This window comes from Lissotriton helveticus, chromosome 4_1 (assembly GCF_964261635.1).
Source record: "Lissotriton helveticus chromosome 4_1, aLisHel1.1, whole genome shotgun sequence".
Lineage (NCBI taxonomy): Eukaryota > Metazoa > Chordata > Amphibia > Caudata > Salamandridae > Lissotriton > Lissotriton helveticus.
In genome coordinates this window covers 88,937,204-88,953,658 of record NC_136063.1, presented here as the reverse complement: position 1 = coordinate 88,953,658, position 16,455 = coordinate 88,937,204, and the positions used below count along the sequence as shown (strand labels likewise).

The 16,455-nt window shown below is 48.1% G+C and overlaps 1 protein-coding gene across 1 annotated transcript in view; it reads right to left on the bottom strand.

Annotated features, from left to right (window-relative positions):
* Window positions 1-16,455, bottom strand: part of LOC144827032 (E3 ubiquitin-protein ligase TRIM39-like) — a 230,620-nt gene that overhangs the window by 155,227 nt on the left and 58,938 nt on the right. Inside the window, exon 3 of the mRNA XM_078685498.1 lies at window positions 5,319-5,552. Coding sequence (XP_078541624.1) covers window positions 5,319-5,552 — 234 coding nt within the window. The remainder of the gene's footprint in view (window positions 1-5,318; window positions 5,553-16,455) is intronic.

The window sequence follows — 16,455 nt, the reverse complement described above, 5'->3', positions numbered from 1 at the left end:
CTGATTTCTCCATGGTTCTGTGTTAACATCGAGGGTGTGAGCTGTAACTTCTGATGTGGAACCACGGAGAGATCTAATAGCGTGGTGAACCACGGCTGGCGTGCCCATGTGGGAGCTACTAGAATGAGCTTGAGAGACTGATGTTTGAGCTTGCGCACCACAAGTGGAATGAGGGGGAGAGGCGGAAAAGCGTACGCAAATCTGCCTGACCAGTTCATCCATATTGCATTGCCCTCTGACCTTGAATGTGGGAACCTGGCGGCGAAGGCTGGGCATTTTGCATTTTCGTGGGTGGCAAACAGGTCTATCTATGTGTGGGTGCCCCCACTGTTGGAAGAATGGTTGAAGAACTTGTGTATGCAGTTCCCATTCGTGAATCTGTTGTGACTGCCGACTCAACAGATCCTCTATCTGATTGTGAACTCCTGGAAGGTGTTCCGCTAACAGATATAGGTCTTGAGGAACGGCCCATCTCCAAATGTTCTGTGCGAGCTGGGACAGTTGCAGAGAGTGTGTCCCCCCCTGTTTTTGTATATAGTACATTGCTGTCATATTGTCCGTCTGGATTAAGACAGCTTTGTTCTGTACTTGAAGTTGAAAGGTTTTGAGTGCTAAGAATATCGCTAGCAAATCTAGATGGTTGATATGCAACAGCTTTTGTTGGCTGTTCCATCGACCTTGAGTCGTGTGGTGTAAGAGATGGGCTCCCCATCCTGTGAGGGATGCGTTTGTTGTGAGCACTATCTGTGGAACAGGCTCGAGGAACGGCCGTCCTCTTGTCAAGATTTTGGTGTTCCACCATTGCAGAGAGCGATGCGTACGGCTGTCTACCAACACCAGGTCTGTGAGCTGACCTTGAGCCTGATTCCACTGTCGTGCTAGACACTCTTGTAATAGACGCATTTGCAGTCTTGCATGTGGCACTATGAAGATGCAAGATGCCATCATGCCTATTAATCTCATGAACACTCTTGCTTGGAGAGACTGATGGTGTTGCAAAGTTGAGACTAGGGCTTGAATGCTCTGTATCCTGGCTGGACTGGGATACGCTAGAGCTGTAGATGTGTTTATGGTAGCTCCTAGATACTGATGCACGTGCGAAGGCTCTAGGTGCGACTTTGTGTAGTTGATCGTAAACCTTAAGTCGTGCAACAGTTGAATTGTCAGCTGAGTGTGTTGTACACATTGGTGGAATGATTTGGCTTTTATGAGCCAATCGTCCAGGTAAGGGAAGACGTGTATTTGTTGTCTTCTGAGATGTACTGCTAAGCACTACGTGAACACTCTTGGAGCGGATGTGACACCAAATGGAAGGACTTTGAACTGATAGTGCTGTCCTTATATTACAAACCGTAGGTACTTCCCGTGAGCAGGATGTATTGGGATGTGAAAGTAGGCGTCCTTTAAGTCTCGTGTTGAAAGGAAATCGCCTTGTTGCAGCAGTGGGAGCACTTGTTGCAGAGTGATCATATGAAAATGATCTGATTGTATGTAATGGTTGAGGGGCCTGAGGTCGAGAATTGGTCTCAGTGTGCCATCCTTTTTGGAAATTAGAAAATACAGTGAGTAAACTCCCGTCCCCTGTTCCTCTAGTGGGACTAGTTGAATAGCATCTTTTTGTAGAAGTGCTAAGACTTCTTGTTGAAGCAGTGTCAGGTGATCTGTAGACATAGGACGCTGCCTGGGTGGTATGTTTGGGGGGGTTTCTGTAAGTTCTAGGCAGTAGCCATGTTGGATAATCTGTCTCACCCACCTGTCCTTTGTTATGGAGTTCCAGACAGGCGGGAACTGTGTTAATCTGCCCCCCACAGGAGTGGAATGCTGTTGGGGGGAGCAGAGGGAAGTCACTGTTTTGTTGTGAAGGAGGAGCGATTGCTGTTGTTACCGCGTCCTCTTCCCTTGTTATTATTGCCTCTATATCCTCCTCTAAAATATCCCCTATTAGAGGAGGTTTGTGTTTGTCTTTTGAAAGATGTTGCTGTGTCTGCTCCAGTGTGCTTGGAGCCTCCTCTATAAAAGGAGCGACGAAAGGAACCTCTATTCTGTGTGGATTGTAGGGCCCCCATTGACTTTGCCGTGTCCGTGTCTTTTTTTATTTTCTCCAGTGTAGTGTCTACTTTTGGACCGAATAACTGGTTCTGGTTAAAGGGCTGGTTCAAAATTGTGGTTTGCATCTCTTGTTTGAACCCGGAAATGCGTAGCCATGCATGTCACGCTCGTATTTACAGCTCTAGCAGCTGTATCTGCGACATCTAGTGCACATTTTATTGAGGCATTGGATATAAATTTGCCTTCTTGAATAAGCTCAGTTGCCTGATCCTTATACTGATCTGGGAGGTGCTGCATTAGAGTTTCTAATTGGTCGTAATGAGCCCTGTCGTAACGCGAGAGAAGGGCTTGTGTATTGGCAATGTGCCATATATTTGTGGCTTGTGCAGCAATCCTTTTACCTGACGCATCAATAACTTTGGATTCCTTGTCAGGTGGGGGCGGTTCCCTAGAAATCTGTGAATTTGCCCTTTTTCTTGCATTGGACACTACTAAAGAGTCTAATGGAGGATGTCCCTTAATATAGGTTGGGTCAGAGGGTGCAGGCCTATATTTCTTTTCTACCCTTGGATTCAGTGCCCTAGTACGCACAGGATCTTTGAATATTTCAGTAGCGCGCTTAATTACTCCTTTGATCATGGGAAGAATGTGAGTGGATCTGTGTGATGGCTCAAAAGTATCCAACAGAAAATCCTCCTCAATGTCATTAGGGTGCATTGTAACATTGTGGTAGATAGAGGCCCTGTGTAAGAGGTGATTAAAGCCAATGCTGTCCTCTGGAGGAGAGGGCTTTGATGGGTATAACTGCGGATCCGGGATATCAGGCACATTATGAGGTGGAAAGTTATAGACATCCTCATCTAAAGGATATGTATCTGGGTCTGTATTGGGATCCTCCCCCCCACCTATGTCATACTCCTCATCAGTTTGTGGTGAATTTGAGGATGCAGGAGAGGCTACAGGAGAGATGTGAGGTGAAATGTAAGGAGGAATAGGAGAGGAAGGAGATACAGCAGAGGGAGGGTGCATAGGGGAAGTTGCACAGTCCTTCTTTTTGGCAGGAACCACAGGTGTAGGTGGCGTTTCTGCTGGTCTCTTCTTAAGAGGTATAGCACCCACATGTCCAGTTTTTGGATTTATGTAGATTTTCTTCTGTTTAGGGTCTGGTCTAAACAATTCTTCCTCCTCCTCCTCTACAACCTTCTTCGGCGTCGATTTTTTCGGTTCCGACAGAGGTTGTTTTTGTCGTTTTGCCTTGGGAGGTGTTACAGTGTCCTGTGGCAAAGGTCTTGGTGCCGAAGGTGTTACTTTCGGTTTGACAGGCGTGTCCGAGGGCTTCGGGACCTCTGGATCCGGCCTTGCAGGTATTGTCACTGGAACGGCAGTCTTCGGAGTGGAAGCTGACTTTCCATCTTTATCTTTAGAGGTAGACGGCTTTGGAGCTGAAGCTTCTTTCGATTTCGGTACCGAAGGGTCTTTCGGTTTCGGTGCCGAAGAGTCTTTCTATTTCGGCGCCGAAGAGCCTTTCTGTTTCGGTGCCGAAGAGTCTTTCGGTTTCGGTGCCGAAGAGTCTTTCGGTTTCGGTGCCGAAGAGTCTTTTGGCCTCGGTGCCATTGGAAGTGGTGGGAACGGCACGTGTGGTTTGCTCGGTGCCGAAGCACCTGAAGGCGTAGTTGTCTTCCTCGGAGCCAAGCTCGATGTCTGGGCTTTAAGAGGGAGCACTTGGTCTCGACTGGGCCCTTTCGGCGGAGTGCTGACCTTTGCCTTTGGCTTGGGCAGTGTAGGAGGTGCAGGGGCAGAGGTACTCACGGGTTGACGTGATGGAATCGAGTCGTCCGAGTCCTCTGCCTCTGATATGATCTGGAGATCCGGGGAGTCATCTTCTTCCGGAACGAGCGGAACCTCGTCGTCGAAGATATTGTCCCGCGCAGGGGCTGATCTCATTTCGTGTCGACGGGCCCTCCGATCCCGGATGGTCTTCTTCGATCGGAAGGACGCACAAGCTGTGCCGGTCGACTCGTTGTGATCCAGCGATAGACAGAGGTTGCAAACCTCATGATGATCGATATGCGGGAATTTTGCCTGGCATTTCGGGCATTTCTTGAACGGAGTTCTTTCCATGTGGTATAGGCCGCACGGCGTCGATAGGCCTAACGGCCCACTTCGATGACCGGAATGGAAGTTATGTCGTCGAAAGCCTTGTCTTCGATGTCGAAGGTAGTTTTTTAAAAAGTTTGTGGAAGTTTTCCGCTTCGAAGTTGCTGGAAAAGATTTTCTAGCCGGAGGGGAGAAACTTTCATCCGAACCCAGTGGCGGAAAAAAACAATCTAAGGATGGAGCCTATGCCCATGCGCAGTATTGTCCAAGGGAGGAGTCACCTATATCGTGACTATAAAGACTTCTCCAAGAAGACAACAACCTGCAATCATCCGAGCCCAACACCAGGTGGCGATCTAATGCTAAGTGTACCATCTGCAGCTCATATGCCTCGAACATAATGTTTTACAACTAACCATGAAGTAAAGAATCCTGAGCATCTTGCACCTAGTAATAAACGTAAACTGTATTTAACTCCCAAGGACCAGAGAGGGTGGAATTCATAATCATCATTCATTTGGTGCCATTAATGAAGAAGAACTATACATATCCCTCTAAATCTGCATCCTGCACCCATACGTTTAGCATATGCTTCCTCGAACACATACGTCCTAGACATCTTACTTGCTGTACGGATGGTATCCTATCCGATTTCCATTTCTGAAGGATCAGAGATCCGGCTACCACTATTGAGATAAAATATTGATAGTTCCTCAAATGATAGAACTCATACGAGGAACTAAATAGCGCCAACCTGAGAAATGGAGCGATTAGCATAGACCCGAACGATTAATAACCTTAAACACATCCTTCCAGGAGTGTTGTAAATGACAGCCAGGAAAACATATATGATTACAGTCTCCTGCTTCCCTAGCATTGATCTGAAGGCAGTGGAAGCATCCTATGGAGCCTTTAAGGTGTATAGTAAGTCAACCATCTTGATAAAAAAGCCGTCCTTTTATAATTGGCTGCACTTGGTGCTTGTGTCCCACCTCACTTTGTAACTTTCGTTCTTTGATATTCAATCTACAGTCTGTTTCTTCTTCTATTTTCAACAAGAATCCATCTATCTCTTTCTGTTCAATTTTCTGGCGTAAAAGACGATGACACCCACCCACTCCCACCCCAATATCACTTCTGCACTGCATTGTATCTCCCAAGCAGTGTCTCACCTTCAGAAGGCCCAATGGGTGTTCCTTCTCGCATTTCTTCTCTATATCTGTTATTAGGGCACTGAGAGAGATGATTCGATTGGACAGTTTGTCAATATTTGCATTTTCTTCCACGGTGATTGTCTTCTCCATCTCCTCCAGTCTCTGGTGCAGTGTCTGGTCATTGTCTCTCAGGAGCTGCTGCAGGTCTTTAACCTCAGATGCTATGTTCTGCTTCTCAGCTCTCACCTTGTTCTGTCAGTAGCAAAGAAATGCTGGTTAGATTCAGGAAATCTTTCAATAATCACAGTCATCAATAGGGAGCAAGCCAAGGGGGCAATGCAGGGGGGGCAGGGCTTCACTTAGAAACAGAGACATGACTGGCATCATATTTAGGGGCACAGGAGCTTCTGCCAATAAGGTAAGCTAGATACAAGTTTTTTTATTTCAGTTTGAAACTGTGCACGGTTGGTCCCTTCCCTTCGGTTGTCTTTACCCCCCTCTCCACCTGTCCACCATTGATAGGGACGTTGGATGCTAAACAGTGCAGAATCAATGCTCTCTGTTCAGGAAGCGGGAAGGGACCAGTGTGTGGGAGACTCCAGGCTGAGATGTGAACAGAGATGCAGCAGATGCAAATCTGTAGGATGCCAGGAGCTCATGTATACCTGTGTGCACTGGGGTGTGCCAGGTGTGATCGGGTCCAAGCGAGGATAGACCGGCACAACTCAGAGCACTGAAGGCCGTATCTGCCCGGTGTGGGTAAAGTGCCCGGCGCGTCCACCAGGCACAAAAATAAACAAGGATCATGCTTTGGGGCTGAGAGCAGAGATTGGTTGAATGGCTGACTTCAAATAACAGTGGGTGTGACTGACAGGTGAGTAAATAGGGCCAAGAATGGAAATCTTGGAGCACCTGGGCATGCAATGCTAGCCAGGGATGCTGCAGAGAAAGGTGCAGAGCTTCAGAGGGGATGAGATCACTAGGAGGGGGAGGGGGGTCAGCTAGATCCTTACCAGAGCCCACGTCACCAGGAAACTGAGGGGAGCATTTCAAGGAGCACCCCGCTGTAGTCTACCGTCAGCTCAGAGGGGGTCAGACCTTGCCTCACTGTTGGCCCTATTCACAAAGGGAATTCTGCGCGGGGAGTTCCCTGCACAGGTACATGTTGGCCTACAATGCAGCGTAGATCTCCACCCAGAATGTATTCATCAGATCGGATTAGAAATCTTGGCCGAGTAGTAGGATTCCAAGTGTCACAGCCTTACAAGAAGAGGTGAAAGCCTTTAGGACAAAGAGGTGCCCTCGAAGCCAGGGTATGGCCAGCTTCATCTGTGGAAGCCCAAGATGAGACCAGGTAAGAAACAATGCCCCTCCACTCACCACTTCAATTCTACTCCACACTCATGCCACACGCAACCCCCCAAATATACACACCCCACACTTCACAACCACAGCTTGGTACTCCATATTTAATACAGTCCTTTCAGGAATATTAGTTGGATAAGCAGGAGCACCAACTACTATAGGAGGCTGACAGCCAGGGCACGCCATCCCAACCACATACACAGGTGTACCACCCTCATGCATGCCATACTACCACACTCTAGAGGGCACGGGTTTATATCCATCCAAACCACATACACAGGTGTACCACCCTCATGCATGCGATAATACTACCACATTCTAGAGCATGTACAACCATCATGCATGCCATACTACCACGCTCTGGAGCATGTACAACCCTCATGGATGCCATACTACCACGCACTAGAGGGCACTCGTTTATACCAATGTCAACCACATACACTGGTGTACCACCCTCATGCATGCCATGCTACCACACTCTAGAGCATTTACCAACCTCATGCATGTCATACTACCACTCTAGGGCATTTATCACACTGACGCATGCCATACTACCACACTCTAGAGGGCACGCATTTATACCCATCCCAAACACATACACTGGCATTCCACCCTCATGCATGCCATACTACCACACTCTAGAGCATTTACCACCCTCATGCATGCTACACTTCCACACTCTATAGGTTTTCGTACCTTGTTTTAGATTCTAAAATGCTCATTCATATATTATTTTTTAAAGCAACTGTGTTGTCTGTGTATCTGCTGACTCCCACCACCTCCTCTTCTGCCCCAACCAGGGAGCAGACATGTGGACCGGCCACAGAAATCAGGTGCATGGCAGAGACTGGTAAACCTTCAGAAATATAATTTTAAATATGTACCGTCATATTTCTCTCGATAAGTGCTAGGTTGTGGGATATATTTTTGGGGGGGGGGGAACTAAAATCCCCTTTTCTTCATGTATCAATTGATAAATGTGAAGTGGGAACTCATACTTGTCATCTTGCTTTCCTTATCTTCACTTCATTTTCAGATTCATGGATAAGTATATTTACCGCCTGCTCTAGCCACTCTAGATCAGGTTTATGGGTATGTATATTTATCATCCACACCGTTACTAAGATGTATTCAGAGTATCTCTATAAAATCTATTTCATGAATTGTGATTGGTCACTCAAACTCGCCCATGTAACCCATCACCAGTTTTCTTCCCAGCATTTAACCACTGCCAGTAACACAAATATTCTGCCAAGTGTAGATTGAACCAGTACTTCCTAAAGGACCGGACGACGGCATCACGCCCAACATGTATAGGTCCATGCATGGGTTGGGACTTTGAGTGTAACATTGAATTGGGCAACACTAATTTATTCTCGTCCGACATGCAGATATCATGTAAGTCAGGGGTCTTCCACCCTCTCTGTAATAAGAGCTACATATGTTCAATGAAACTCATCGAGAGCTACTATTATTATTAGTCTTGTAACAGTGACCACATCTGACAAGATTGCATTAATGGTCGCCATATGCAAGGTTACTACCAGCAGTGATCCCCCCCCGGCACATCAGGCGTGGTTGCCACCGTAATGTTAGAAAGGCTTTGCTAATATGGTATGCTTCTACATGGGTAACACATAACAGCCATGGCACCATGCCTCTGGTACCAAGATGGCAACATTTGTAGAATGTCTACCCAATACCACTTCATTTACCCCTCAAATATCAGATTTAAATATATTTTGGAAATTCAGCCATTTTTCTCCAAATATCAGCTTATGAGTTCTGATCATAAACATATTTTCGTCTAAAATATACACTCTCACTTTTGGTACTAGTATATTATTTCAACCAAGCAGAAGCTTCTAATTTAGTAGGCCTGCCCGCAAAGAGGAGCGCTCCCTACAGCTGGCTGGGAAGCTACTAGTAGCTCACGATCTATTAGTTGGAGAAGCCTGATTCAAGATTTTTGTACAATCTGCTGCTTCCCACGTTTTCTTTTCTTCTTCTTCTGGTGCCTCATTCTGAAGCTCTCTGAGCTCCTCTAATGTCCGAACTGTTTTCAACATGAAACATGTTACTTTGTCATTATCATTTTTACACTGATCTTCTTGTTTTAATGTACCAGACGGAAGAGCACAGAACCGCACAACTTCTCCAACGTATTGTTGTGATTTCATTCTTCTTAGTCATCTTTTGCTTGTGCCCCTGTTTTATATATTATTTGTAGAATCCTCAGTTTCACTTGTGCTTGTATTCTATGTCTTATTTCTTTAGAATGCTTGGGCGATGGTCTGGAACACTGCTGTGTCAGTTGCTGCAGCCATCCTTAGCCCTCACATCTCCTGCACTTAACTTGTACCTTTTTACTCAATAAACCTCTTCAAGATACAAGAGTACTACAGGCTGATCTCTTCATTCCACGTACTGCTTCAATCAACAAAGTGAACCCACTTAAAAATTGGTGACAAGCTTGGGATGATTTTTTTTTCTCTCTTCTACTCTTCAGCATCTTACTGCCAAAGCATTGCTGTTATTTAAGGTACTGTGCACTTGCGCATTGGTACACATATTTGTGATCAACATCTTGCAGTGTCTCACTTTGTCTCTATAATTTTTTTTTTCTCTTTCCTTTCTTTCTTTCTCCTCTAATTCTTCTTCTTCAACTTTTTATATTTTTATTACTAGCATTATGCGATTTGTTACTCCTCCTACACACTTTCTACAAGAACCCGGAGAACCTCCTCTTAAATGGCGCCTTTGGTACAGATCTTTTGAAGCCTACCTAGGTGCCATTGATGGTCTAAAGATCAAACATGAAAGGAAACGCAGTTTGTTGTATTATTACTTAGGTGTGGAGGGGCAGAAGGTTTTCGATCACTTACCTGTTTACTTAGGTCAAGACTTGGGTGATCTTGACGAATATTAGTTAGCTGTAAAGAAATTATCCATTTATTTTGAGGGGAAAGTTAACCTCGTAGTCCACCAACACTCATTTTTCACTCGAATTCTAGGTCCCAATGAGTCTATTGATACTTCTATAACTGCCCTGAAAGTTCTTGACGGCTGTTGTGATTTTGAACACGTCACTTCACAACTAATTAGGGACCAATTGGTATCTAGATGCTATTTAAAAAAGATTCAACAAAGACTGCTGTCTTGCAAAAATCCTTCTTTGGATGGAGCCATCGATATAGCTAAAAGCATCAAAACCTCTGATATTGATGCCAAACAATTGGAAATTTAACCGTCTCCTACTACTAGTGTTGTAAATTCTTATTCTAAAACCCCACACATTCCCGATACTTCTTCGAACAAATCTAGAAGTTACACTCTTCAGAGGTGGTAGAGGTGCATCGTCTGTTCGTGGTAAAATACAAGGTTTCAGATGTGGTTCAAACTCTCATGTATCTAATTTTAAAAATTGTCCAGCTGCAGCACACAAAGGCTGAAAATGCAAAAAGATTGGCCACTTTGGCAATGTTTGTAGAGGAGGCAGACACACTCCTGTTCGGTATATTCAAGACAATGTTATTGATAGTGAACATGTATTAGTAGAAAAGAAACTTGAGGAGTTCATGTTAGCTGTTGATTGGGTAGCCATTAACAATATCCATTCGGACAAGACTATCACTGACCCTTTAGTCCCAATAACAATTGATAATGTGGACATATTTTTTTCATTTTTATTTATTTATAAAACTTTATGACATCAATAAACAAACCTGCCTAGATAGATTCTCACACTTCAATCGCCTTTGGGCGTGCAGATTGCACTCTCTAAATGTGTGACACAGCCGTAATGCCAACAACCCGTGTCGGGCAGGTGATACTAACCATTAGGATCCTGTGTAAATACTACAAGTCGCTCAGCGTGGTGTCCCTGGTGGCTACAAACAAAGTTATGACCCAATGCGTTCCGCAGCCTGAGAGCGTATGGTGCATGTAAAGTTTCCTGTCCGGCACACCCCCTATACTCCGCCAACAATCTCAATAGGGCCTGTCCCCACCTCCCCGTCTGCTTCCACTACCTCTCTCTTCGTTTCCACTGTATTGTTAAGTCTATACACAGTATATAGCTCCCAAAAATTCTTCGTCTGGTGCCTAGGCGGGAGCAATTCGCTGTAAGTTTCTGACTGTGTGTAGCAATACATCACATCACGTGACCATAGTCGTAGTGTCGGAACTGGACCCCTCATCCAACACATTGCGACGTGTCTCTTGGCCATCAGTAGCCCCATAACCACCATCCTGTGCATCTCCTTAGGCAGTTTCTTGGTGTACCCCAGTAGCGACATTGCTGGGTCCAGCGCAAGGTCGGTCTCCACCACTCTCCCCAGCTCTCTAAAAATATCTACCCAGTACGAGTATATTCCCGGACACTGCCAAGCTAAGTGAAGAAAGCCTGCAGCCGGCTCTGCACATCTCTCGCAAATAGCCTCTTCCCGTAGGCCGTACCTGCAGAGTCTTTCTGGGGTGTAATAGGTCCTATTGATGAACTTGAAGTGCACAAGCCTATGCCTGCCATGGAGCAAGATCTTTCAAGTATTCGTACAGCAGCAAGCCCACATAGAGTCAACTGTATCTGCAGATCCCGCTACCATGCATACCTGGCCTTTGTGTATCTGTTTTCCCTATGTGCAATGGCTAGTTTGTACATAACTGATCATCTTCCGGGGGGACTTGGTTTTAATTACCTAAGTCAGCTCCTGCACTTCTGGAGGTTCTTCCATGCCATCTCCTAGCATGTCACGCAAGGCCCCCCACACCCTATGAAACTGGAATTTACTCAGCAGTGTGCTTTTTCTACCAGCCCCCACCACCTGCTCTCAGGTCTTCACTACTCCGTCTAGAAAGAGATCCTCGGCCACCTCCACGCCCTTTTCTCTGCCCCAGCCATCGCACCCACTCCATCGGCATGGCAAGGGAATACAACAGTGCTCCAGCCTGCTGCTGCAATAAACTGTGCCAGGCATGCCTAGTGGAGTTTATAGAGTCCAGGATGCCAGTTCTGCAATCCACAGGCTCAAATATCATGGCTGTCAGTGGGATTGGCTCCGCAAACAGTCTCTCCATCTGTATAAATGGTATATTCGCCTCGCCATGTATCCAAGCATGAAGCTGAGCTCCCTGCGCAACCCTATAATATAGTTCGAAGTCTGGTGCCCCAAGTCCCCCCATATGATATTGTAGTGTAAGGATATTCCACTGTACCCTCGCCTGCCTGCCTGCCCAAGCCAGTTTTATCATGGACTGCCCGAGTCTGTGGAAGAAGGAGCGCGGTAAGACTATGGGAATATTTGTAAACAAAAATAGTAACCTGGCAGTAGTTTTCCCTAAAGACTATTTTGGGATCGGTATGCAACTTGATACCTAACTATCCAATGGAATCAGTAGTCCATTGCAGTGGGTACTCCATCTCAAATTCCGCCCTAGTGGGAGTGAGTGGAAACACCAAATACTTTGCCCAGTTAACTCTCAACCCCGACAACTCTCCAAAGTGGATGACCTCCCAGATGATTGAGAACAGGTAATTTTCGGGGTCCCAAACATACGCAGCGTATCGCCCGCATAGGGCAATACCACAATCCTGTACGTCGGAAAACCTATTCACTTGTTGCCATGATACTCCCGCATCGCACAGGCCAAGGGCTCTGCCACTAAGGCATATAGCAGTGGCGACAGGGGACAACCCTGTCTTGTCCTCCTTGATATGGGAAATGAGCCTGTGACCAAATCACCCTGGCGAATACGTGCCATAGGTCTATAATATAAAATTCCAATGAGCTGTAAAAAGACCGTTCCCAGTCCCATTCTCGCCAGCATCTGCCTCATAAACGCCCACTCCACAGAGTCAAAGGCTTTTTCCATATCCAGGAAAAGAGCTATCACTTTAATTTCCTGTCTCACGTGCTGCATGGTACCAAACACTGTGCGAATATTATAGGTTAGGTTCCTAGTCGGGATAAATCCCGCCTGCTCCAGAGCAACCAGTATATTAGACATAAGGGCTAGTCTGGTAGCTAATATTTTAGCGAATATCTTAGTATCCACATTAAGCAATGAGAGAGGGCGGTACGAGCTGCACTGCTCAGGTGATTTTCCTGGTTTGGGGATGGCAACCAAAAGGGCATCTCTCATCGTCCACTGCATTGTGCCCGTGACACACATATCGTCAAACAAGGTAGTCAGATGGGGGAGAAGCAAATCAATAAAGGTTTTGTAAAATGGTACAGTTAGACCGTCTGTCCCTGGGGCACTGCTGGCTCTCATTCCCGCCAATGCTTCAGTGATCTCTTCCTTCTCTATGGGGTGCATTAGGAGCTCCCCATACGTGTTAAAAAGGAATGGCAATTGTATATGTTCCAGGTAATCCGCTATTTGGTCGTCCACACCCTCGGACCGAGACTTGTAGAGATCTGAGTAGAACTGTTTAAACCGCTCCCCGATTTCCATCGCCTCAGACAGAAGCACCCCATCCGCAGTCCTAATCTCAGAGATCTGTGCCTTACCATGTCTTTCCTTCATCATCCAGGCCAATACTGAACCCGGCCTGTCCCCTTCCCCATAGGACCTAGCCGTTGCATTTTTGCCCATATGCTTCACCACTATCTGCAAACTCATGGTATTCCTAGAGCAACTCATTAATCTCCGAATCTATAGCCACTCCCCTCCCCCCCACCCCCCGGCAACCTGCTGCTGCTCTAGGGCTTTCAACTTGCATTCTAGGTCCGATAACCTCTTCCGTATGGCCTTTAGCACGCCCACATGTTTGGCCATCGCGATGCCCTTAAAATATACTTTAACGTTTCCCAAAGGTCTGGAAGTCGTCTACAGAGCCAAGATTTGTATAAAAAAGGCTCTATGGCCTCCACCATGTCCTCCCTAAACAGCTGGTCTAGCACTGAGTAAGGGGGAAATCACCACGTAAACGGCGGCAAAGTCTTCCTCGGTGCGGTTAGAACTAGCAACAGCGGGGAGTGATCAGAAAGTATGTGCGGCAGAATCACACACTGCCGGACCTGGTCTATTAACGGAGAGGATGCCAGCCAGTAATCTATTTGCGTGTGTATATTAGGAGTCGGTGGAATTTGCGTAATAGCATTACGCAAATCTTTGCGAAACGGTAACAAATCAATGCGAACACGCGGAATTGCTTGTCCATGATGCTTTTTAACTGTTCGCAATCGCTGTTTGCGTGCTCGGGGGGAAATATCTCTCGAACACGCATTTTGAGAACACAAGCAAATTTTGCGAAGTCGCGGAATGCAGAATTTTGGGCAATTTCACGTTCTCCGCGGTACGCAAAATTACCCAAGTTCCGCTAGCGGAACGGAATTTACCGCCCAGGCCTAGTGTATATTATGATACACTGAGTAGTGTGTGTATCCTCCCCTGTCGTCGCCACACAACACATAGGTCCATACAGACAATAACACCATCTAGCATTCTCGCAGCTGCCGCCGGCCTCCGGGGGGGGGGGGGGGGGGGGCGATCTATCCAAGTCCGGATTGCTGTTGGAGGTGGCCCGTCTGGCAGGTCCGCCCCTGAAGTTTATATGGTATATGTAACCTGGGGATGGTGATTCCCCCTCTGAGTGAGTGTGAAGAGAGAGCGACCTACCCTTCCGTAGGAATACATGGGGAATGGATGAGTCCTCGGTAGTTCCCGATGCGTAGGGTGTGCAGGGTCAAGTCTGGTATGTATGAACTCGTGAGATTGAATGCTGCGCAACGGTATATGAGGTATGAGTGTGTCTAGTGTAGAAGTCCCCCTTTTGGAAGTTGGCATAATTGTGGAATATGTGCCTGGCGTATGATTGGCCGAGGCTGGCTGGTGAGCCTGGCTCCCAGGATCTGGGAGGGTCTGGCCCGGTGGTGAATGGAGTGTTTAGCATGCTGATGTGAGGGGAGGAGTGAGCCTGGGTCTGCTTGTGGATTGACTGTCTGGTTTGAGTGTCATGAATGAGGCTGGGTTTTCCCCAGACAATGCTGGCTCCACCCCCTGGGGTGCGGCTGATGTTCCTAGCCTGGCCAGTGTAAAGAATCCCCCATAACCAGTTCCAGCTGGTTCTCCCCCTGCCTGCCCCTTCAGACCAAGAATGTGTGTATAAAAAGGGTGCTGTGACACTCTGGACTTGTTCTTGTTCTCAACTTGAATCTACCAGGAGCTGCTGCTGCTGGGGCTCAGGGTTGGCGTGCCTCCCTGGGCCCTGCCCTACTCCTGGACTGAGGATGGCCCTTTCCCCTTCTTGGCGCTGCTGGCCCCCCCCTGAGGTCCTGGACTACCTATGGACTTTGTTATCCTGCATCTAGCGCTTGGGAAGCGCTGTCCCTTCTGCCGAGCACCTGGAAGTGCTGTTTATTTATTTATTTTATTTTTATTTTTATTTTAACATTTAGTATAGCGCGAACAAATGCCCGGAGGCGTCTCGGCGCTGTAAACTGCAGGCTCTCCTAACTTTGTTCCCTGTCCTCTACTGCTTTGGGGCGCTTCACTCCTGCACGAGCGCTGGAAGCGCTATATTCAACAAGCCGGTGCTCACCCGGTGTCTGCCCCGTGCTACAAAGGTTCGACACCCCCAGCGAGTGCCTACCTCGCTTTATTCCCTGCCCTTGTGCCTTACGAGGGAGCCCACTCCTCGTCGATTTCCCCCCCCGAGTTCACCGCCGCCGCCCGGGACCCTAGTGATGTCACCCCCGGGCCGCGCTGGTATTGGCTGCCGGCCCGGGATTCCCCCCTAGCGTCATCCCCCAGGCCACGCCGTGATTGGCTGCCGGCCCAAGAGAAGGAGAGAGGCCGGCCGAAGAAGGACGACGAAGCAGGAGCGGCGGGAGCCCACTCCGCGCTCCTGCGATACCCCCGTGAAGCTGCTGACCCCCCCCCCCCAGGGCTCCCGAGAGGGAGAGAGCCCCGGAGCACAAGGAGAAGGCTGGCGCAGCAAAGGAGACCGGCGCACCAAAACCGGTGAGTGCTGCGGCGAGCAATGGAGAGGAGGGGCGTCGGGACACATTGTCGGTGCCCGCCCCTCCCCTCGAGTGAATCCCCGGTTGTGCCCTGAGGCCCGTGAGGCCTCCCACGAAGCCGAGTCCCCCGAGAGGGACTCCGCCTGCCCCACCTATGGTCTGAGCCCTGCGAGGCTCCACCTTTGGCCCCTTCAACCCCTGAGCCCTGAGAAGGCTCCATCTACAAGTCAGCCCCTGAGCCCCGAGAGGCTCCATCTATATGTCAGCCCCTGAGCCCCGAGAGGCTCCACCGTGCCATTGCCCCCATGAGCCTCGAGAGGCTCCACCACGTGCCCCTGGCCATTCCGAGCCTGCTAGGCTCCGCCCCCCCCTGTTCCCGAGCCCGAGTGGCTCCAACAGTTGGCACCTTTTTCCCCAGAGCCGGCGAGGCTCCCACGATGCCCCTCAGTTGCCCAGCACTTCGTGGGCAACTGCTACGTTTAGGTTTGCCCCGGGTTCCCTGCAGCCTGCCCTGAACATCGAGACTCTTGGGCACCTTGCCCCAGAAAGGCCAGCTGGCCTGTGGATTGCTATGGACTAAGACTGATGTGATCCCCGCAAGTATTCTGTGCTGCACCTCTACGGGTGCCCCTGTTATGTTATGTATCCTGTCCTCCCTTCCCCCCTGAATACCAGATGTCTCCTGTATGTGATTCCTGGCAGTGGTCCCTTGGCCCTGCGCTGTACCTTCTTCCCTGTAACCCCTGCCCGTGCCCCTGGCACCTTGTACAATGTGTGTTCCTATGTGTCCTGCTTAATACAATGACTATTTTCATATATACTTT